The 25,104-nt window shown below is 38.5% G+C and overlaps 1 protein-coding gene across 11 annotated transcripts in view; it reads right to left on the reverse strand.

Annotated features, from left to right (window-relative positions):
* Nucleotides 1-25,104, reverse strand: part of MYT1L (myelin transcription factor 1 like) — a 382,005-nt gene that overhangs the window by 60,799 nt on the left and 296,102 nt on the right. For 7 of the 11 annotated variants that reach the window (XM_054024374.1, XM_054024379.1, XM_054024378.1 and 4 more), the window contains 5 exons: nt 21,982-22,229; nt 19,419-19,655; nt 17,354-17,475; nt 16,923-16,985; nt 16,365-16,433 (listed from right to left, as the gene is read on the reverse strand). In XM_054024374.1, the coding sequence (XP_053880349.1) occupies nt 16,365-16,433; nt 16,923-16,985; nt 17,354-17,475; nt 19,419-19,655; nt 21,982-22,229 (739 nt within the window). The remainder of the gene's footprint in view (nt 1-16,364; nt 16,434-16,922; nt 16,986-17,353; nt 17,476-19,418; nt 19,656-21,981; nt 22,230-25,104) is intronic. The other 4 variants (XM_054024376.1, XM_054024375.1, XM_054024373.1 and 1 more) reach the window with 1 other exon arrangement.

Consider the following 25,104-nt stretch of genomic DNA (forward strand, 5'->3'; position numbering starts at 1 on the left):
AGTGCCCACACAACTCCCCATGAAGTAAAAGGAGTTGGATCCATTTACGCAAAGGCTGGATTAAGCCAAAGTGTCTCAGTAATAATAGGTTACAAAGTAGCAGCGTGTTAGTCTGTATCCACAAAAAGAACAGGAGTACTTGTGGCATCTTAGAGACTAACACATTTATTTCAGCATAAGATTTCGTGGGCTGCAGCTCACTTCAAGCTTATGCTGAAATAAATGTGTTAGTCTCTAAGGTGCCACAAGTACTCCTGTTCTTTTTTCAGTAATAATAGCAGGCTCACAGGAGCATTGTTAGGTGTCATTGACTGTGAATAGCACTCTGACAATGTGTTGTATAATGCTCTCCAATGCCTCTTCTTCACCTTGTTCTCTTTGCTTTTTCAGTACCAACTGCTTTTTTCTTTGAAGTAAATAGAGACAAAACCCCTCCTCGTAAAAGAGTCAGAACTTTTGCTTTTTTGCAAATAAGATGAAAAGATAAAGCTTTCCTTTGTGTGCAGAACATTTTGCAGGGCTCAACTAAGACTGCACCACTTTAATTCCACATTTTAATAGCAGCAGGAATCGGTTGCAGAAACAGCTATGTAGAGCAGTAGGAAGGCCAAAGGTTATACACAGGGATAAACGGTTATGCAGAACAATGGGACTATGAAACTGCATGTGCTATTGGACTAGCTCTTTGTGTTACAAACACTTTGCTCATACTCTTCTGAGAAAGTGGACAGAACGAGAAAGATCCCACACTCTAATACACCTTCGGGCCCAGAGCAAAAATAGAAAACCAGCCATGAGAAAGAGAATCTGTAACAAGAGCCACTGCAAGAAAAATATTTCAGATACAAATTAAGAATCTGTTTTCAAAGACACTAGTCACCATGGTATCTAAGCATTGAATTGGTTCCCTCTTGTCAATACCAATATGAGTAGAACTGGGCTAACAATTGATAATACTTTATTTGATTAGTTCAGCCTTATTTATTGTTTGCAAAATACCAATGTGTTTTTTGATATCCCAAAGTTTCTTTTTCAAAATCATTTCTTGATTTTCTGTGATTGTAACAAACTGCTTATGAACAAATATTATATATTCTAAATTTAAGCTGAGTGGGTTAGTTTTGATCAGACACAAACATTGCACAGTATTTTTCTCTTTCCAGATTGGATTGGAATAACCTTAGTATCCTGTTTCTGGGGTGAATATTTGCAATTCAAAATTCATATTCTGAAAATATTCTCTCAAAATTCACCATCTCAGCAAACATTCCTGCCAGTTAATTCAATCATTAGCATATGGGATAACGTAAAAGACATGACCCCAGCTGAAAGAGATTGGTTTAAATACAAATGCATATCCACATAAAATATATTGCTGTTTCACCACTGAAAGTGTGAGAGCCTCACACAGGATGCACAGTATGTGGTGAGGAAAGGAGCATTTATTAGCTTCCTGATTCCCTTGTGCAGCCTGAATGATGGCCAGGCAGAATTCCAGTCCTTGCCCTCATCCCTTAACCCCAAGGGAATCACAGCATCTCAAAGGGGTGTTTGAGAAGGTACAGTCTGGCTGTTCATGGAGTAGTAATCTGCATCCAACAATAATGCCTCCTGTAGCTGTTATAGTTTCACACCTCCCATTACTGTGGGTTATGCTGCCATGGCACATTCGAACCCATAAGAAGTGGCAAATCTTAGAAAGTGGTGACACAGAAAGTGACTGTAAGGGTCAATTTATGAATACAAGTTGCTGCCAGAAAGAGAGAACTTTGGGCTTAATAAGTTAGTCACAATATCCACTTTACTCCACTATTAAAAATATAGTCATTGATGTACATAAATGAAAAAAAAAAGGTTCTTAAAAACGGTAATGATATCAATGTCACTGTCATAAAACAAAAGCTTTCAAGCTTAAAGTTAGTATAAGATGGCTTTAAAGATCATTCTAAATTATACATTTAGAGATGGAGATTTAAGATTAATTTGCTACGTTTGTGGTACATTAACATTCATGGGAATTTTAACAGACATTTGAGATAATGGGCCTGATGCTCTTCTTGTGTAAATCAAAAGTAATTCCACTGAAGTCAGTGGAGTTACACTGTTGTAAAATTGGTGCAAATGGGATCAGACTCAGGCCCAGCAAAGTTAAATTAGCAATTCATTTTATATAGATATGATCTAGATTTACTATTGTTTTATATGTATTAACTGTTATTCAGATCTCAGACTCAAAGGTCCACAGCATTAAATGGAAGTCAGACAAAAGTTATTTCTCTAACTACGTATATTTCACCAGCTAGTAACTTATAAAAATTATACACTATTTCTAAAAAAGCTAATTGTTCAGCCAGCTCTTGTCTATGACAGCATTCTTTCATGAACAAAAGACACCATCTGAAACTGCTTTTGGAAAGAATACAGTCTGCAAATTTTGCTTTTGGACTTGTAGACTCAACTAGCATGAGCTGAGAGAACAGACTTTGGCCCTATGATATTGTTTTCTTTCCATTAAAATATTGTTGCTCAGGGAGATCTAGGCACTCACAGCAATAGAACCTGATCCCCAAACCCTTACTCATATGGGGCCAAATCCAGTCTACTGATGTCAATGGGAGCTTTTTCATTGATTTGTAATGGACTTTGGATCAGGTCTCTGATTAGGTCTTAGCATCATTGAAGGCCTTCTTTTGTGAATGAGAGTTAGCAGGACTGGACCTGTAGAGATTAAAAAAAAATGAAATAAACAAAAATAAAACTGATCTATATTGCGATCCCCTGAAACCTTTCACACAGAAACATATACGAAATTATTCAAGAACAAGGCTAGTGGCAATATGCAGGTAAATGCTCATATGGAATATACCTACACTTTCCTGACATCTGATCCTTGATTAATACATCAGAAGAAAGTGAATCACTACCAGCCAAGGTCCCTGCAGTTTGCCTTTAGGAGAAACCCATGATTTATATTCAGATTAACTCTTTTTGCCAAAAACAACAACAACAAATCGGTTCACTGTCTACCAAACTCTAAATTTGCAATTTAAGATTAAAAGCTGGTGAAACCAAATTTAACTGGAACTGGCATTTCATTCACAGAATGTTTAATAATTAAGATGGCATGTTTTGGGTGGGATTTAATTCCTCTTAGTGAATGTCCCAGGTATTTAAGACTGAATTTCAAAATGTTTGTAAAAAATTAATTAGGTCTAAGTCCCTCAGAATAGGTGTGCAGATTTACATTAAAAATTTAGGTTTACAGCATAATGTCTTGAAAATCTGTTATTTCTTATTTACTTAACAAGTCCTGAATTCTGCATTCAGACTGCTCTTGACACTTCACTGTATTATATGTTTTAGATGTCATCACCTTATACAGGAGGAAAACAGATCCCTAAACTCATGGCTTGGCAAGTAAACTGAATGTGTTGTGATTTTCAAACATTTATTCTCTTTTTAAAAAAAGATTGCTGTGTGAATTAAGTGCTCAAGAAAAGTATCAGATTGACTGGCCTTGGGAATCAAGTTCACTATTTATCTATAAGGCAGGTATGACCAAGGAAGCCACAGAATGTGATGCAGAATTCACCCCTTTCCCATTTCCTGTTGCAGAAAAGTGCTTCAGAATCTATTATTTTATTTTTGGAAAAAAAAAAAAAAGTTTCTAGCCCCAATGGTGGTAAAGATAACCTTGAAATCATGCACTAATTGTAAATGGATATAGCAATGTGTTCCTTAGTCTGCAGACAGCTTGAAATAATAGCTCTATGGAGTATGAACTCCTCTCAGTCATCAAAATGTGGTATTAACTCTGAAACCCAAAGATGACATTTAAATGTCCATAATATTGACTATTTCACTGCTAATCATTTTAACAGAAACATGTAGCTAATATACTTATATATAATATACTTAAATATAAATTACTTAGATTATAAGTTCTTTGGGGGAGGGACTGTCTTTTTGCTCTGTGTTTGTACAGCACCTAGCACAATGGGGTCCTGGCCCATAATTGGGGCTTCAAGGTATTTCTGCAATACAAAGAACAAATAAATAATAATAATAGTAATAATAATAATAATATGCCCCAAATCCCACATAGCCTCTGTTTCCTCTCCAGGTTCACAAATTTCCAAATCTCTGCTACACAGCTGCCAAACCACGGCTTCCACTGATATTTTCTATGATGCAATTACATGCCGTCAGTTGAAAACTCTCTAGCACTTGAGATGTGATAATGAGAGACACAATAAAATAAACTGAATAGCAAAATAACAAAATGGTTACTGTCCTGACATTTATTTTCATGGCTTAACTAAAAATAAACGTTCAGTATTTAAATTTAAATTATTACATTGCAGAACTTCCAGTGCACTGCATTGGAGTGCCACAGAATCCACACATCTTGTCAGTGAATTTATATCTAGCTTACTGCAGAATTCATGGGACTTTGATTAGGGCATAGTCAGTTGTAACCATTTTGCAAAAATGTGTTGCTCGCAGCACAAGTTGAAAAGAAATAATAAAACAAAATGCATTCATGAACAAACAGCTGGATGAAAAAGCTACAATATGATGATGAACCAACACTCTTTATTGAATCTCAATAATTTACAAAGCATGTTTATGCAACACATTGGTTTGACATGTTGAAAATAAATGAATAAAAATTAATCTGAAAATCAGTACTGGAGCAAAGTGCAAAGTAAGCAGAGTCAGTGTATACAAAAAGATTAATGATGGCCAATGGTCAAATAAAACAACAAACCTTGTCTCAGAGAGTGGGCAAAAAATGAGCCCATGTGGCAAAGCCACACTGGCATGTCTGTAGAAGAAGTAAAATAATTCAGCAGATTTTGAAAAAGTTCCATGTGGTTTAGGACTGGAGAGTAGTGTGCAAATATGTGTGTAAGTTCCACTGAACAGGATACTAAAAATACTTTTAAATAATACGATAAGATGATTAAAGCACTGGAATATATATTAAGGATATAAAACAACACATTGATATAGATATCATTGTAACACAAAAATATATGCACCATATAAAGTCTCATTAGTAATGAGATATGAAATAAAAAAGGTGAACTTGACCAGATGGCAAAATTAGATTGTGCAAAAACAGAAACCAACTGAATTAATAGTATGGTCTCCATAAACTGAATTAATAGTATGGTCTCCATAATAAAATCAAACAGGTTAAGGATTTGTGTAGTTCAAAATGGTTTAAGTAGGGCAACCGAACATTAATGCTAACCCACAAGAACAGCTGAGGACAAATGGCTAAATCCTCAGCAGGTGTGTATCAGTGACAGTCCATTGAAGTCAATGGAGCTATGCTAACTTACACCACCTGTGGATCTGAATGAGTGTGTCTAGACTTCAAAATGCAACAGTGGTTTTAGGAGTGCAACCTAAGAGTTTTGGTAGGTCTGACACAACACAGAAAGTGCAAAACTCTGCAACTCCTTTTTTGGTAAATACATGCTTAAGCAACTTCCCTTTGGGGTTGCCTCAGCACTTGGGATATACCACAGCATCACGTCCCAGATCTTTGAGGATCTGAATGGGATGGAAGCAATTGTTTATGATCTGCTGATCTGAGGCAAAAATGATCAACAAAACAATGAGAGACTGCATTGTGCCAAAGAAAAGACTCTTGAATTGAACATGAACAAATTATGTAGGGCACATACTCAGCGACAAACCCAAGGAAGGTGGAGGCAATTGTACAAATGGAAAGACTCCGAGACAAGGAGGCCTTAGAGAGATTCATGGGCATGTTAACATATCTAAGCAAATTCATCACTAATTTGTCACAATTAATTGCTCCCTTCAGAATGCTGCTTGGGGACAGTTCAGAATAGCACTGGGATGACTGACAGGAGAAAAGCTTTTGGAAATTGAAATAAATTATTACAGAAGCATCAGTGCTGAAATATTTTGAGATTAATAAAGAGCCTAAGAACTAAAGGGAAAATTTTCAGAAGTACCTAAATGGTTTAAGAGCCTAAGGACTTGTCTACACGGTGCATGAGTCTACACCAGAGGGGTGTAAATTCTAACGTGTATTGTGCACTAACTAGCCAATGTGGCACCTGGTGGCACACACTGAAAGTTCCCTAGTGCACATTATTGTAATTCCCTTTCACACATTAACACGCGCTAGGGAACTTTTAGTGCATGCCACGATGCCAGCAGGGTCCACACAGACCAGTTAATGCACAATACGCTAGTGGGTACTAGAATTTACACCCCTCTGGTGCAGACTAATGAACAGTGTAGACGAGCCCTAAGTCCCATTTTCAAAAGTGACTTATGCACTTAAGAGCCTAACTACCACTGATGGTCAATGAGACTGAGATTCCGAAATGCCTACATTACTTTTGAAAATGGGATATAGGTTCTTAAGTCATCCAGCGACTTTTCAAAATACTGCCCTAAATCAACGCAAGCTCACAGGAAATAAGGCTGTGCTTATGCCAGATGACGTCTAAGTGACATATGCTTCTAAAGCACTGATTAAAATACAACAGAACTATGTCCAGTGAGAAAAAGAAATGCTGGCAATAGGTTTTGGTTGTGAATGATTTTATGAATATTGTTATAGGCAAAAATTAGTCAATGTAGAAACAGACCATAAACTGTTGGGATATTACAGGGGACCATCTTACAAAGCACGGTCCAGACTTCAGAAAATTATAGAGAAATTGCAAAGGTACTTCATGCAGGCAGACCCTGTGCCTATGAGCAGTACCTTGCAACATTAGAAATGCAAGTGAAATGCAGATGCCTGGTAAAGAGCTTCTCATAGAAGGCATGCTCTTAAAGCTGCTTTTAAACCGTGAAAACAAGGAAGAGGGGTTTTATGCAAATATGACTCATGTATTACCCATTTCTGATACAAAATTAGACAAACTCAAGCAAGAAACATGAAATGATCCAACCTTTCAAGAGCTTGAGCAAGTTATTCTAGATGATGGCTAACAGGAAAAGCCCAGGCACCTCCAAGTAAAAAAAAGTATTGTGACTATAGAGATGAAATTGCTGCATATGATGGGATTCTGAACAAAGGACATTGTCATAGCACCACACAACATGAGGTTGGAAATGCTAGGTATAACCTACAGTGCCCATTTGAGTATTGAGAAGTGCAGGAACAGAGCCCAAGATGTTCTGTTCTGGCCAGGCATGCATGCTGCCATCAAAGATAAGGTATCCAAGTGGAAATCTGCAATAAATACAGGAAACAGAATGCAAAAAACCCACTGAAACCACATGAGATTCCTGATTGCAGTTGGCCCAAGGTTGGCACAGATGTGTTTGAATGAAATGGAAATGATTATCTCTTATTGGCGGAATATTACTCAGGTTTTTTTTTTAATTAACCTTTTATACGATATATTGAGCAGCAATGTAATAATGTAATTTTTTCACCATAGGATTCCAGATGAATTAACAACAGATAATGACCAACAATTTATAAATGCCTCATTTTGGTAATTTTCTTTGAACATCAGTTCAAGTCCTTACAATCAAATTTATGAACAGAAAAGTGCAAACATCAAAGAACTTGATTAAAAAAGAGCTCTGGCAGATTCAAGGGGTCCATAGTTAGCATTGTTAGAGTATTGCAATACACCCCACATTTATTTATTAGGTTCACCAGTTCAGATACGCAGTAGGCAGAAGGACAAAAACTTTAGTGCCAACTTCTGGCAAGCTTATTGAGTCAAAAACAATTAAACCTGAAGAGATACACACTAGGGAAGTAGGGAAGAAGAAATGCTATAACAAGAATGCCAAACAGTAACCCCTGCAGGTGAGAGAAAATGTTAGAATCCTTACAGAAAAGTGGCTGGCAACCTGCCAGTGTAAACGTTATCTCATCTGCAGCAAGGTCATAAACCCCCCTACTCCCCTCCCCGAGGGTCAGTCCTACAGGAGGGACAGAAGAATGCTAAAAAAAAATTAATGAAAACTTTGATGATCTATTTCTTGTGGGTATCCAAAATGCTAGCGATGGTGCTTCTGTGCTGACAGAGGTAACACATGATTCAGTCAGTGGCAATGAAAAATACCAGGAATGGCAAATACAAGTTCTAGGTGGTGGATCCACTTCAGTCTCCAGACCTGCCACTGCAGAAGGAACTGTTCTGAGAACAAGAAGTGGCCATGTAATCAGAAAGCTCTCATGGTTTAGAGATATAGAGAACGAGAGAGAGAATAATCCACTTATCTGGCGGGGGTTCAAAGTCATCAACCCCTCCTAGAGTTCTCCATCGGTGTGTTTTACTAACTGATGATACTAGTTTATAGCTCTTTTGAACACTGGCTTTCTCTAGGGCCACACTGAAAAAGAAGTCCCTGCGCTCCCATAAAGAACTGGGACAGGCCCTTGCATGGATTAACCAAGATGAGGGGAGGCTCTTTGTCTGCTCCCCTCCAATCCCAGCAAAACCCAATCACAATCTGGCCCTGAATATATTGCTTAAAGAAACATATTGGTAATGTTTACATCTTTGTTTTATTGCTGAGTTGGAACCATGAACTATTTTTGATGTCTTCAAACTTCACCATTAAGGGCCTAGGATCCAGGTATTAACTATTGTGGAATTACATGTTCCATGCCAAATCCTGCTGCCTTCACTCAATCCTTACTCATTGAGCTCTCACTAAAGCAAACTGGTCTGGGTAACTGAAGTCACTGGGAGTTTGGAGTGAGAATTTGGCCTGAGATTTCTAAATGTCCTCTGATTAGTATGAATAATTAAAAACAATAAGAAGCACCATATTTACCACTGGCTTGCCAGCTGCCCCATTTTGGCTGGGAGTGTCCTGGGTATTTGCAGTCCTGGCCATAGCTCCTGGATATATTTTTGCCTAAGCTGTTAAAAACATATACTGTGCATAATTTTTGCCTGCTGCCAATAGGGGCCACTGTGGGAATCAACCAGAGGCCAGTGTCAATCAGCAACTTTTACATTCCCTTGCTCCCTTTCTCAGCAACTATGCTCTCTGCTGGAGATTAGAAAGCAGCACATGGGCTAAAAGAGCAACTGGGGAAGCTGAATATTCACTGGCCTAGCGGCAGTTTCTAATCCCCCACTCTAAGGCTACAGTAATTGGCAGGGGTGGGTGAGATACAGAGAGGTGCAGAATGGCTCCTTCCCTCTCAGGAGTTAGGGGGAGACACTCAGAAGGGAGACACAGATGGGAAGCGGGAGAAAGGGATAAGGGGAATGGGATCCCCAGGGAGATGGAAAGACATAGCTGGAGGGGTGTAGAGGTTGGATATCCAACAATATGGAAGTTAGGGCAAAAAGGGACATAAGAATGAGGGAAAGGAAACCACAGTATCCTCAACCTTCAGAGTGGAGAAAACAGTAGTAGCCCTGAGGCTTCAACACAGAGAGGATGATGAGAATGCCTTCCTCCCCACATAGTGAAAATTCCACATAGTGAAAATCTACTTAGTGACAGGGGTGTTTGGGGATTGGAGGACTATTGAAAGTTCAGATAAGCATCCAGTTTTCTGGGGACTTATTTGAACCCCAAGCGTCTTAGAGATCAGGCTAATCTAATATAATCATATGAAACTAACATTTCCTCTAACACACGAGTCTTTGACAGAGAAATGACCTTAGAGAAACAATGTTACATTTGGTAATATGTCTTATAGGTGACTTATTTAGCATGGCCAAGCTACACAAAGCCATATAAAAGGTGTGGTTATTTTTTAAATGACAGAATCCACCTGTCTGAAATGGGTATGTTATTTCCTTGAACTCCCTGCTGCACAGATGCCCTGGCTGATTGGGCACAGAAAGAAAGAGGACTGGTTTGGCTTGGACTGGTTTATTCACCATTCAAATGATTGCTTTTTTAAATCAACTAATCGATTTTAAAGTAAAGTTTTTCTTTTAAGTTAGTTCTAAAACTTTGGGGAATGTTGTTTCACTTTTTAAAAATGTTTATAATTCTACGAGATTGCAGTTCTTAAGTCACTGTAACTGCTAGGAAATAAACTAGGTCAGGGGGTCTCAAACACGCAGGCCGCTGTGGCCCGCCATAGCTCCCCTCACTCCCTGACCCCTGCCTCTGCCCCCCCGAGCGCACCTTATCCCCACCCCCCTGCCTGTCTCCCAGCGCTTCCTGCTGCCAAACAGCTGTTTGGTGGCATTTAGGACTTTCCAGGAGGGAGGGGGGAGGAGCAGGGATGCAGCTTACTCAGGGGAGGAGACGGAGAAGAGGTGGGGCTGGGGCAGGGATTTGGGGGCAGGGCGGAGGCTTTTGTATGTTTGTATGAAAAGGTGTCAGTGATGCGGCCCTCAGGCCAATGTACTAATCCTCATGTGGCCCTTGTGGTGATTTAAGTTTGAGATCCCTGAACTAGGTTAAGGTTAAAAATTGTATTTAACGACTGAACTTTTTACCCTTCACCTTAAACTTTGTATCTGTAACTGTTATTTGGCTGCTGATTGTTCTCCCACCATAGGGAGGTTTACTATTCAATCCAGCATCTCTTTGTCTTTTAAGAAAGAAGTTGTGTTTCACCAACACTATAGCCTGTAACCTAATACTGGAAAGTCTTGGATTCAGGCCAGATGTTAATTTCTTCAGAGACACTTAAAAATACTGAAGTCTTCTCTGCTGGTGCCAGTAACTGGGAACTAACAGCCAAAGAAATTCCTTCAGTAGTGAAAATTATTGATCAAACCCTGTAATTTCCTTCACCTGTATCTGATCTATGCACGTGTGGCTCATGTTTACGTACACAGTGTTGTTGTATCCCTATTGGTCCAGGATATTAGAGAGACAAGATGGGTGAGGTAATATCTTTTATTGGACCAACTTCTATTGCTGAGAGAGACATGTTTATGCTTAGACTTTGTGTGACTGGAGAGTCATATAAACTGCATGGCATCCATCAGCATGAAATTCTCCAGTATGCCACTGCAACTGGAATGGGTGGATGTCAAGAAAGAGTTTGGCCAACTCTATTATTCACTGTGGAGTGAAAATATGGCTTCATGCCTCAGAAAGCTGCCATAACACAGTTGATCCAGACCCTATCTATCAATCTGATCTATGGTATTTATAGGACCCCAATTACTGTAGACCAGGGGTTGGCAACCTCTGGCACGCGGCTCACCAGAGTAAGCACCCTGGCAGGCTGGGCCAGTTTGTTTACGTGCCGCGTCGGCAGGATCGGCCAATCACAGCTCCCACTGGCTGCGGTTCGCCGTCCCAGGCCAATGGGGGGCTGTGGGAAGTGGCGCGGGCGAGGGATGTGCTGGCCGAGGCTTCCCACCGCCCCCATTGGCCTGGGACTGCCAGTGGGAGCTGCGATCGGCCGAACCTGCCGACGCAGCAGGTAAGCAAACTGGCCCGGCCGTTGCCGACCCCTGCTGTAAACTATAGCACTGAGAAACAAAATGCATTAAGATAAACATAATAATTAATCAAAATAGACTTTGCTCTAGCCATCAAAGGATTTGGATGCTTATATTGTTTTGTCCATTTGAAGACCTTAAAATTCCTCGAAGTCTCCAATATCCACCTCTTTTGATGTTACTTATGTCTTAAAACAATTATCTTATATATTTATATATGACTCAGCACTACTTTGAATATTTCAGTTATTTAAAAATCAGTGACCTGTCTATAAGCCAGTTGGGTATATACATAAGTAAATAGGATACTAAGAGAGGTGCTGAAACCAGGAAGGAACAGGTGGACCAGCTCAGGGAGTCCACTCCTAGGCAGACAAGAGACAAAAAAGTTGTGTTAGTTCTTCCTGGGTTGTTTATTCCCCATGCAAGAGAGGGAAAGAGGAGGAGCAAGACTAAGGGAGAGGAGTGAGTTCAATATATACAAATATGTCAACCAGTTCTGCAAAAGCTGCAATACAAGTTAGGTAATCAATGATTTGTCTCCCTTTTGAACATACATACTGGATCTATACTACCCAACTCTATTGTACTCCTCCAAACTCTTATATTGAAAGCGAGTGCAGATCCCAGCACAAAAGTGTGCTGGGTTATAGAAATGCTTGTAGAATTTCACCCTTTATGAATAGTTTGGTCTGTTGAGGGGATGTGGGTAAAGAAAAACTGAAACACAGGTGGAGAACAGCAAATAAACATGCTTAACTGTTCATGACACACAGTTTGTGTGACAAAAAGTGTGGGTAGTGTCTAGGGTGGTGAATGGAAGTTTGCCTTCCAGAGCAGATATACAGCCAATAATGCTCATTAAATATCTCATAGCACTTTTTGCACAGGTATGTTAGGCATGGAGTCCTGACAGAATTCCAGTTTGGAAATTACTTTACACATATTTGTGTGAGTGTTTTATAATTGTATATAAAGACACAGAGAGACAGAGAATACATAATTGTAGAATGCCATATACAGGTTTTATCCAAATGAGTTTAAGATTTGTCGCATCTTCTATGATTACCCATGAATGGCAAAGCCATGAGTGAGTTATGCAGGCCATCCCAAATGGTACAATCCAGCAATACAATCTTTATGTCACACTACAGTGTCATGTATTCTGTATCATGTGTTAGAGAAAAATAATTTACAAATGCTTTAGAGATTTAAAACATTTTATTGGACTTTATTTCTGCATTTTTCTGCATTCAGTAGACTTAGTAACTTTGTTAAGATCTGTTCACTTTTTCAGGCTTAGAGGGAGAGGAATTCTGAAAATTTGATAGCTAGGCTAAATATGATATAAAACATTAGTTTTAATAGTTCTCTCTTTATATCTTTCAAATGATCTAAAAGAGATCTTTTTATACATAAAAATGTCCTATAATTAAATTCTGCTATTCTGGGCTTTTCCAGGGCAGGAAGCAAGTGCTAAAAGCAAGTTGGGAATCTCTCCTTTCCAATAGGATAGTACGCAAGCTATTAGCCCTACAGGGACGAGAGATACCAACCCTTTGACCCATCGTTGGCACACAACTGAATATTACCTATTCTGGGGCTCAGGCAGGTATAATTTTTTTGAGGGAAATTCTACAGTTTGGGGCAGGGGTAGGCAATCTATGGCACGCGTGCCGAAGGCGGCACGCGAGCTGATTTTCAGTGGCACTCACACTGCCTGGGTCCTGGCCACCGGTCTGGGGGGCTCTGCATTTTAATTGAATTTTAAATGAAGCTTCTTAAATATTTTAAAAACCTTATTTACTTTACATACACCAATAGTTTAGTTATATATTATAGACTTTTAGAAAGAGACCTTCTAAAAAAGTTAACATGTATGACTGGCCCGCAAAACCTTAAATCGGAGTGAACAAATGAAGACTTGGCACCCCATGTCTGGAAGGCTGCCGACCCCCCCTGGTTTGGGGGAAGAAGTAAACATTTCTCTGACAATTCGGCTTTTTAAAAAATGGCAGCAGTTTGATGCTGTTCAGGTGTTAGGAATGTTAGAACTAGCCCAAAGAAGATGCATTAGTGGGAATAGGGTAGATCAAAAGTGAATGATAAATTCATTGGTCAAATTAATTTCACCTTCACATTATATGAATTACAGGTGGGGCACGTGCAACTGCCTTTTATTAAGGTTGCCAAACACATCAGACGCTTATATCTTTGCCAAAATTTAACCCATTGGGCTGAAATTTTCTATGCTAGGTGTCTGCCACAGGCTGAACTTTTCTGGAATGTTTCAGCGAAGGCAGTTTAGTTGTTTCCAAGTATGATGCTAAGGAAAAATACATTGTTTTGGCCATGTTAAAATGTTCTGGTGCCTTTTACTTTGAAAAGTTCTAGTGCACCCATGTTTTGGAGCAGAGACTTGATGTTTGTCAAGGGAGTGCCTTGTGCATCCCTATGAAAACCTGTCCAAATGTGGCCAATTATAAGAGTTTCAAAATTGCAGTTTGCACATGCTCAGTAGGGACTTCATAGATCTTAGCAACTAAATTCCCTGATGGTTCCATCTATACTGGACATGCTGTAGCCCAGGGCTGAGTAGGATTTTCCCTTCAATTGCACCTCTGTGCTGCTGCAGGCCATCCCAGGTTCAGGCTTCTACACTGTCCCTCCTGTATGCTCAATATCCTCTCCCTGCTAGGCCCAAGTAGCTGCCTGATTCAAATGCAGAAGGGACAGAAGCCAGACTAGAGAGTAGATTGGAAAAAGAAGATTATGAAGAGGGTGTGATTGGAAGTGGAGACTGGCAGGGGATGGGGTAAGAAGGAAACTGTGGCTGGCTGGACAAAAAAGACTGGGACTGGGAACCAGGGGTGGAGACTTGGACTGGGAGCCATGGAGAGGAGGATGCAAAGGAGAAGGAGGTGAGTGGGGAGACAGATCTGATGAGGAGCCAAGGTTGGGGGAACACAAGCATCGGCTGGGCAAAGAACTTGGGACAAGACACTGCGATGGGGAAACACAGAGATTTGACAAGGAGCCCAGGTAGGGAGACTGGGACAAGAAACATGAGTGGGGGATGACTGGAGGCCAGGACAGGAAGAGAGACAGATCAGACAAAAAGCCAGGAGTGGAGGGAACTGGAGGACTGGAAGGGTGAGACTAAAACTTGCTGGGCAAGTAGACTGGGATGCTTGGAAGGGAAGAAGAGGCAATAGAATATAAGAAGGAGCTTCTTCGTAGTGTTGTAATTAATGCGACACAAACACAAGTGGGGTCTCTGTATGTTGCACCTTTTCTAAAGCAGCAGCAAGAACCTTTAGTAAACACACTGTCCCTGTTCCCCCAACAGTCATCCTGTCTTATGCACGCATGATGCCTCCAACCACTATGGCTGCAGATAGCCTCCTGCACACCCACCATGTGGTTCTTAGCCCAAGAATCAGTCTGCCCTCACTTTACTCTATTTCTCACTCTCTGCTTTCATTTGACTTTTTCCCTGCATGGCCCCTCCCTGCCCCCACACATCCCACAGTCTTTAAGTGGAATGGGATCCCAAACGTTTGAGTTGAGCATTCAAACCTGTGAATTTGGAGTGGATTTGAAATTAGGCAAAGTGAGTTTCTTACCCCTTATGAGAACTCACTAGGTTAGGCAAATCTAGAGAGCAATCTGTCTTAGCAGCTGACTTTCTGAAACATTTCCTAGGCTTTAGGGTCTGTTCTCCCAACAATGCATATATGAATCTCAAGAAAATGCTAGTCATGGGAGCAAAGGTAGCCCCCTGCCCAATCATGTTTGGAATCCTCCTCAGCATGGTCAGGAATCATCACCAAGTATTTGTTCATGCTGTCCCTTCCCATCCTTGCCTCCTTACTTTTAAATATCTGTCCCTCTGTACTATGTATTTGGGGTATGTTGAGGAATGCCACATGATTATCCAATCCTGCAGCCTTTCCATGTGCATAGTTTTAGGCAAAGGTCTGGCTGCAGGAGAAGAGTAAGTTTTGACCTGTAGTATTGCTTGACCAAAACAGAACATGTACATTTTTGAAGGAGGTTACAGAATTCTTGGTAGGACTTCTCATACAACCACAAAGAGCATTTGTATAACCTAGATTTTTCATTAAAAAAAAATCAGACTAGAGTAACTAATCATATATAAATATGTTTAATTGCTGCCAATATTAAAAGATCCTATTTCAGCATAGACAAAACTACAGGATTTTCTTCATATTTTAATTGAATAATTCAACATAATACTTTAATAAACTAATGTCTATTGCTTACAATTTTCACTCTGAAGTATTGAAAGGAAATCATTACTTTGTAGAAAGAAAAAATGCATAGGAATAGCAAAGAAAACTCTAGAAAAGGTAGTTAAATGAGGCAATGCATTAGGCTGATAATAGGGATACAAACCTGGGGAGAACAATACATGAATTAGGGATAGGCGAACTGGTTCAGATTCCATAAAAAATCACCTACCTCCTCCTTACACCTAAGCATGGACCTTTAATTCTTTTTTTGGAAATAAACCTTCCTTGAAGTTCTGAAATAGTCAGATAATTGCTTTGCCAATTTTGGAATCAGACTAGTCTCATCAATCTATTCTCTTGATATTTCCAGCTCAGACTGATAACTTCAAGAGACTTAGAGAGCTTAGATAAACTTTAAGTAGGGATTCCAAAATTTGGATGCTTGTCCAGACTGGGACTGCAAAATTTCTGAAGTTGCCCATCCTTAACGTGTACTCTATGCACAAAGAAATTAACAAAGAAATAGACTTATTTATAGGCCCAATCACTGCATGGTTCTCCTATTGATTTCAGTGGAAATTCCAAGCATGGGTCAGTTCCTATACATTAGCTCATACTTTTCCAAAGAGCATATCTAGAGTCTGTCATAATTATATGCGCTTGCTGAGCAAATAAATATGTAAACAGAATGATTTTGTTTATATCTTACTTGAGTTCTTGTGAGCTTGTGGCCAGCATACTTCGAATGCTTTTGTCAGCCAAGGGGCAGCCAGACAGACTGTAAGACATGGCAGGATATCCAAGTAAGTCAACCTCCTTAAAAGCTAAACTCTCCCAAACAATCACAACATAAAAAATAAAAATTAAAAATTGTAATGCAGAAAAGCGATGGGGCAAGTGCTGTAATATTGAATTTTGTAATATAGTTAACCCTCTGAATATATTTAGATATAAATTTTACTTCCAGTACTACATAATGTAAATGAACTTTTTTTGTTTCTACAAAGTAGTAAAATGTAACAAAAATATTTGTGATCCCTGGGTTAACTACTCAAAAAGCTTAAGAAAACTTTGGAAATTTTAGTAATCTATTTAAAAATAAAAGACGTTTATACAACACACAAATTAGCATGCTTTTAATATCAACATATACTACTCAAAGGGTTAACACATAGTTCAACATTTTTACTTTGACAGCATTGTTGAGGTAAGCTGAAAACAATAAATTGAAAAGACAGAATCCACCATGAAAAAAATGAAGTCACACCTTCTATGTGAGGCGTAATTACCAGTCACATGACCACTCCCATCACACCCTGGTGTTGGACATCTGCCACCAAACAAAAACAAAAACAGCCAAAATAGTAAGTATGTTTAAAAAAATAAAAAAAAAACTTTTAAAAGTTTCATTGTTTCCAGTTTAGCTGCAATGACTGCAAGGGGATTTAAGCATCCTATCAAAAAGCTGAAAAATGAACAGCATTAAATGAAAATGGCGTCTCAGTACAATATAGCATCATTAAGAACAAGCAAATACATGTTAGCTTATCACTTTACTTAACTGGCAGTTGGAAACATTTATATGCTGCAAATGTCGCATGCTCATACTGCAAGGCGTATATGTACTTGTTTGTTTAAAAAAGACAAAGAGAAAAGGTTAAAAGGAGAAAAAATAATTTCACCTCACATTATGCTTACGTTATTAAATCCTTTTTGCTCTCTTTGCATTGAGGGTATTTGGGTTTAGGGCTTGGGATTGTAACTTCACCAGGATACCTTCGTTCTTCAAGTGCCTCTTGGAAAGGATCCAAGTCTTCTGGCTGCAGGCAAACATATGGGTATTAGTCCCACTTAGGTGAGGCTGCAACATACACAAAAAATAATGCTATGTATATATCAGACATATCGCCTCCATTACTCCCACTCAATCAGAAAAATGTTGAAATTATTTTACCTTTTTTCTCACCTGCTAGACCTTTATATAGTACCTTTACATTTCAATGCACACGTTAGAATACGTGAAAAAGAATTAGATTATTTAATTTGAGGAGAAAGATGCAAAAGTCAGATATTTTCTCTTGTATAGTGTCTATTCCCAATGGTATCAGCAGCTGCCTTTGAAAGTCAACTACTATTCTCTTTCACAAGAATCAATACTTTTTCCAAAGTCACAAGTTTTTACAAACCACAGCCTCAGAAAAACAAAGCCTAAATATAGTATCTTATCCATCAAAATGCCAACTTCAATAACATTTGTAAATAGTTAAGCATTCTCCCAAAAAATGAATCAGGAATGATGTTAGCAGCCAATTGCTAAACACACATGTAGTATCACAATCTGGGGCAAACCTGAATGGATCTGCCTGGCAAAATATAATTTTGTAATTAAATTTACTGATGGATTTAGCCTTTTTATATTTGAAACTTAAGCATTAATTTCAGAAGTGAAAAAAAACATGGCAGAAAGCACTGATGCAGAAACTCCTGCAGATGGTGCTGTGAGCAACAGAATTAAAGAACGATTCTGCTTGTTTCAGTCAATGTGTTATACTGTATTTAATATCTCCCATTTCTTAGATAATGAGAGAAATCCTGGCCCCAACCAAGTCAATGGCAAAGCCCGCATTGATTTTAGCAGAGCTAGTATTGCACCCAATGTATATAAAGCAAAGAGCACTTTATTGCATGTCTCTACATTCATTTTTTAAATCATGCCATCCTATATTTTAATTAAAATAAGTTGGAGAGATATTGCTACACACGGTTGATAAGAATTCTAATCTTATAATGTAGATATAGTAAGAGAAAAGATATTGCTATACAAAGTCTGGGATTGTAAAATCATGTCTAGATTACAATGGGATAAATATGGCAAACAGGCTAGTGAGCTAGAGTTGAAACCTGACAAATACAAACAGTAGCCTCCCAGCAACTTGCCCCCCCGCCCCAAAGCAGCTGTCTGACAACTGTTAGGACCATCCTTTCAGAGTGGTGACTGAAAACACTTGCTACATGTTACAAGCTTTGAAACTTAAAATAAATTCACTATGGAGCAAGTTTTCTTTATTTGCCTCTTTCTGTTTACAGGTTTTTAGAGTCTATTACACCTCATATTTCTTCATAATACTCTTGAAATAAAATATTTCATTACAATGGTATAAAGGCCCTATTGAGTATCCCTTGCACACCCAAAGCGTTGTGCTCCTACTTTCCTGAATGCACAAGGAATGTAGGAGCAGGCCTTTTGACAACAAAATCCTGGTTAGCTAAATTAATGGAAAACTTATACTGTACTCTGTTCGTGCTTCTTAAGTAGATCTGTGTGTATAAACACACTTTTAAATAATCAGTCCTTCACTTTCGAATCTTAATCTGAGAAGAGTATCTTGTTCGGAAAGCTGGTAAAAACTTGATACCAACATTGAAAAAAGTTATGTCAACTTGCTCAGATGGAATAAGGTAGATTTGGAAAATTAGAACATCTTCACAGAAGAAAATATTTGTTAACAAGACAGTGCTGTTAGAAAACATGATTCACATTCATGGTTCAAATGTTGTCGGATGGAAGTTAGTCACCGATCAGATGTGTGCCAACATGATATATTTTGAAAGATGAACCACCAGAGTGTCCTCTTGTTAGGAAACCAACCATTTTTTGTTTATTACCCACACATGGTGTTTCCTCTTCCCTTTCAAATTTTAGAAATCTAATGAATTAAAACAATCAGATTGCAATCAGAACCCTTAGATGAAAAAGACATACATTAATTTCTTTGGAATCATCTTCATCTATCCTTCTGGGCTTCATTTTAGTGTAGTCCACTGGCAAGTCCCAGCAGTCACTCTCATTCAGCTGGTAACACCGGTTATTCATCACAGCTTGTCGTTGTGGTGACATTGGCTCCAGTGGTGTCAAAATGGTACAGCAACCATCTCGCTGTCTCTGTTTGTTCATGCTTAGATCCAAGGTACCATTTTCATCTACTTCCATATCAGGATTCTGTCAAAATAAGAAAAATAGTGTTAATTCAGCTTTTAACTATCAAAATGTCACCTCTCTGTGTTTTTTAATCTGATTGCTTAGTAGAATGATAAAAGGCTTTATCATGCCTATATAGATTGTAAGCATTAAGCCCCCTCCCACACGTAGCATGATTCTGTTACACAACATTAATGCTGTTAAAGTAGATTCACTCATATCTTCATAAAAGGCTAATCTGATATTTGGTAGAAAGGGGGAGACTTCCCACTAACCACAACCATCCTCCCAAAACACAGGTGTAAAATTTGACAGTGAAATGAGAAATCCCCAAAGGTATGTTGTTGCTGTGTTTATGTCCCTGATTTACTCTTTGGCAGGTTAGATTAACAGAGTTAACATCTATATGATTCTGCCTACTTCCAGTCCTTCCAACACCTGCTTATATTATTAGAGCAATAAAAACCAGATAGCAAGTTGCATCAAAAAAAGCAGAATACTTTGCTCTTCTAACACTAACAGGTAAAGAATTAGAAAAAAAGAGCTTTGGTTACTAAAGCAAGTAGGTTTACACTGTGTTTGCTACCTTCATATTATGAGAAAATAAGGTTTAATATATCTTAACTTTCCAAAGACTATCTATATAATCAGGTGGCCTGGGTAACACAGCTGGTACTGACATTCCCTGCAGCGACAGAGGAACTGTGAAGTATAGGGTGAGTAGGTTTGGGATTTTTGTTTTTGGCTTGAAAATAGATCAAGAATTATTCACTTCAAATCATCTTCCTCTTCTTCTTTCTTTTCCCCAGGGAGTGGGAGGGCATTTAGATGGGAGGGAGGGAAGCAAAATACCCAATCAATCCTTAATTTTTCAAGAGTAAAACACTTCACCAGAAATTAGATTTCAAAACTGCTGTGAATTCTACCGTCTACTCTGATGTCTAGCAGCTCTCTTTCCTCTTGAGGTAATAACAGAACAGCAGCAAGACACTTAATGAAAATCCCTTTCTTTGGTTATTGCCTTGATAGATTATACAGTATTATTCTACACAAACACTTTTTGCCATAGTTGATTTCTGATTATTGCCCTGATATTAATTTAGGCTTGATAATGTATTTATCTTCCCAGATTTGTTATTACATTTTTTTGCCATATATTTTTAAGGCTATTGCTCAAACTTTTTCAATTCCTGTTGGTTCTGAGCACAATACATTTATTTGCATGCCACAAAGAGATTTCCCTCATCTATAGGATTAAATCAATTAATATAAAAGGAAGCATTTGAAAACAAAATTACTAACCTTACTGAATTCATATAAATTAAGATCATTACTAATAACTACTGGTAAGATTGTTAGCTCATTATGTATGATCAACAGGAAAAAAAACCCTTTGTTTATCTGGAGAAGAGCAGAACATGTCTGCCAGCTCAAAAGCTCTTCTATAAGCACAATAAAACTGTTCCCCCTGCACTGCATCTGTCTATTTAGCCATCTAGTGGCCTCCTATAGGTAGCACTTTATTGGTTGCTGGTGTATTTTAAATACCGGTAGTCATTTCTCCTCAGATGTCAGAGTCAAGATTTAATCTGGTTATAACAAAATCAAAAGGTTCTTATAAAAGTTTTACAATTTGGATGAATTTTAATAATGCTACTGTTTATAAAGGTTAACATCAAAATCTTTTTATTTTATTTGTTTTAGTGTTGCCATTTAATAATACATTGAGAATTTACTAACACTTTATAGAGCATTGGTGATACTGCATTATTACTGATATGCAACTTAAAAGTTATCTGCAGTGGAGGATTTTTTGTTTGTTTCAAACATATTATGCATCTATTTGAGAACAATTATATTCTGGATAGGTCAGACAATATTGTGTACAATACTACAAATTTTCTTTGTACTAGATCATAAAACCTTAGGGCCCATGTGTGATTTATACATGAAGTTACAGTATTAAACCATCCTCTTTCTTACAATTATAAATCAGATAGTGTTAGTAAAAATTCTATTGTGCAATTAATACCACTTAAGCAACCTAAATAGCTTCCATAGTTACTATAGACCCCATCAGTAAGAGAAGGACTAAAACAGAGAACAACACATTTTATCAGCACCATTTTAACTCTAAGCACTGATCTGGATTTCAAGAGTTACTGATGAGTAATTTGCATCTTTATCTTTTATTTTGCTGCCTTAGCAGAGCTGCCACATTTTTGTTCATTCTGAGAAAAAGATTAAGCAAGAGGCATTAAAGCTACTCTTGAACCTATCAGGGCACAAATCTAGTGCAGTAAAGAGGTTTGTATCATCATCAACAAACATAATTGCTAATTTTTACCCGGGCACAGAGATCCTGAGGTTTAGTGGAGAGGTTCTGAGGCATCTCCCTGCAGCGAGTGGAGAGATTCAGAATAGCAGTGGCAGCCATGTGTGCTGCCTCCATGTCATGAGTATAGTCAAAGCTGCTCTTGCTGCAGGTACTGCTGGCACTGCTGCCTCCACCACAACTCATATTGCTGCTGCTGCTAGGGGCATAACTGCTTGTTGTGCTGCTGGTTGGGCTCGAATTCTTACAATAACGTTTAGCTGTGGGAAGAAATATGACAAGGATGACTCAAAAGTACTAGCACATTACATAAATGACAAGAAAAACAATCTACTGTGGGTGAATTTTATAATGAGCAACAGTGACTGATTAAAAAAAGGCAACAGAAATGATGCAGGTATTCTATGATTTTGTGTGTGAGTCCTTTACACAAGTAATTGGGTGTGTATTAAACATACCATTAAAAATAAATACGGAGGATGTGACTATATACCGTAGTGACAAACAGGCGAGATTTAGCAAACAAACACTGTGCATGAAATTCCAACAAAGGCACAGGAAAACACTGCTTTCATTCCATAGTAAGAGCTGATTACCTATTTGTATGGGGACTGAGAACTGTTTGGGTCATTCACTTTTATTAAGGACACTTTAGTGATATTGCACCAGCAAATTGGGCTAACTCCAGATTCACAATAGACCTTAGGAATCCCACTTCCTGGAGCTAGTGGGGATCAAGCTCATTGGGAAGATAATGTGCTTGATCTCTGGGCCAGAGTGCTAACCATATGTCCTTGGTAATCTCAGACTGACCAAAGTGTTCCTCCATTCTGCAATAAGGGCAAGTACTGTGCTTGGTCATTAGAAGGGAAAGGAGGAAGAGTAAATGGAAAAAAGAGGGTGGCCATAGAATGAAGGGGCAGGCATTGTCCAAATCTGGATGAGGGGCCCTCACAGGCTAAAGCAAATGTAATATAAACAGAAAAACAATGAGTTCAACGGTGTGATTTTTAGAGGTGCTGAGCACCAAAAGCTTCCTGTTGAAAACAACAGGAGTTGTGTACACTCAGCAGCTCTGATAATTAGGGTACAAGGGTGTATTTAACTGTATAATGACTGACACACACTGTAAGGCTCAATGGATGCTCAAGAAAGAACTACAGCACTACTTCAGGCTTAAGCCTGCACAATTCAGTCCTCTCTTCTTTAAACAGAACATGACAATATTGTTGGCTTTTTTTTTAAAAAAAAGGAATATTAACATTTTATAGCCAAAGGAATTTTAAAAACCCAAACCCACTCCTGGCCCAAAATAAATGGCTCAATTTTTTTTTTTTAATACATGACTGAGAAAAAAATGTCAGTTGATCTATTGCAGTGGGTCTCAAACTTTTGTACTGGTGACCCCTTTCACATAGCAAGCCTCTGAGTGCGACCCCCCCTTATACATTAAAAACACTTTTTAATATATTTAACACCATTATAAATGCTAGAGGCAAAGCGGGCTGTGGGGTGAATGCTGACAGCCCCCGAGCCCCCATGGAATAACCCCACGAGCCCCTGAGGGGTCCCGACCCCCGGTTTGAGAATCCCTGTTCTATTGAACCCAGAGTGCTGCTACGTTTTCATATAGCCCAAACACCAGAAGTCAATGTCAGCAGTTACACGTACATGCATTCATGGTATAGTGATTTCTCCCCTTTCAGATCAAGTTCTGTATTCTGCAAAGATTATACTGAACAATATAATAAAAGTGTTGCAATTCCATGTCATTGTGCTTTAGAATATATGCGTAATTGCTGGACAGAAGATCCTATATAAAGGCCCTAGATAAAGGGTCAACACACTAGTTAGAGCTCTTTCTTCGTAGTTTCAATTTTTGCCAACCTCTTCAGGTGTGTTGCGGCAGACATACATGCAATAATCTGCTCCCTTGAGCACAGCCTCTTTATGGACTACATTCTGCCTGGAAAAGCAGAAGAGGAGAGTCTGATGGAGAATTTATCTTATACTCCTTACGTCATCCCTTTCATTTGTACATTTTTGGAAAAGTTAATGAAGTCATTGTTTACTGTAAGTGAAATAAAATGTTTAATTCTTAGCAGATGCAGGAGTTTTCTCAGGAAACCCATATAATACACAGGTGTGGATCACTGTTGTTTTCTGCACATTCACAGATAATAATCCTGTGAGTTATTTCCCATGACATATTTTACACCAAATTTCATTCTTAAAAAATAGTAATCAATATTGGTCACTAAAAACTGAGCATTTATCCACGGTTGCTACATTCTGGTAGCCAAGATACTCAACTAATTCTCTAAATTTACAATAGGAAATAAGTACAGTATCTCAGTTACCACGGTGTTGACATAGTAAGTGTTGACTTTTTAACTGCAACCACTTTGCACACATAATTTGCAAAATTAGGACTATATTTCAAGTAAATGAATAACATGCCTTTTTTATCACTTGCAAAACAAAAATGCAGCCATATTAGACATTTGAGAGTTGATTAAAATTAAATTAAATATGAGATAATATAAGACATTTTATATATCTATTTCAATACAGAGAATGAGAGAGAGATGGGGGAGGAAAGCAGGGAGGAATAATAAAGAGCTTTCAACATAGGATCAGCCACAAGAAACTCTTACAGGATCTGACACAGACTCCCTCTGTGGCCTTGATAAAATCACATCATCTTTCTGCTTCATTTTCCCCATTAATAGAAAGGCAATCACAATATTTAATCTTAGGCGTGTTGTGAAGATTAATAAATTATTGTTTGTGGAACACTTTGAAGGTGAAAAGCATTATATATGTATTAAGTATATGTGAATGGCTGTGGTCATTTTAGCTTGACTTTCACTGTACAGTTTTTAAACATTTCATGAAGCCTGGATTATCTACCTCACATTAGTTTTGAAAAAGAAATTCAGGACTCTTGCTTATAGTGAATTAAGATAGAGTGAAATCCATCTGCAGAGAAGGGGAACGGTAGTGACATTGTCTGAATACAAAATAAAACACATGTTGCAGTTCTGCTTTTGGGCCAAACTGTGATTTAGTACATTGCTGTGGTGCAGGGTCGCTGGCACCTCTGTAATCCAACTATGCTTTGTGGCCGAGTGG

This window comes from Malaclemys terrapin, chromosome 3 (assembly GCF_027887155.1).
Source record: "Malaclemys terrapin pileata isolate rMalTer1 chromosome 3, rMalTer1.hap1, whole genome shotgun sequence".
NCBI classification, from domain to species: domain Eukaryota; kingdom Metazoa; phylum Chordata; order Testudines; family Emydidae; genus Malaclemys; species Malaclemys terrapin.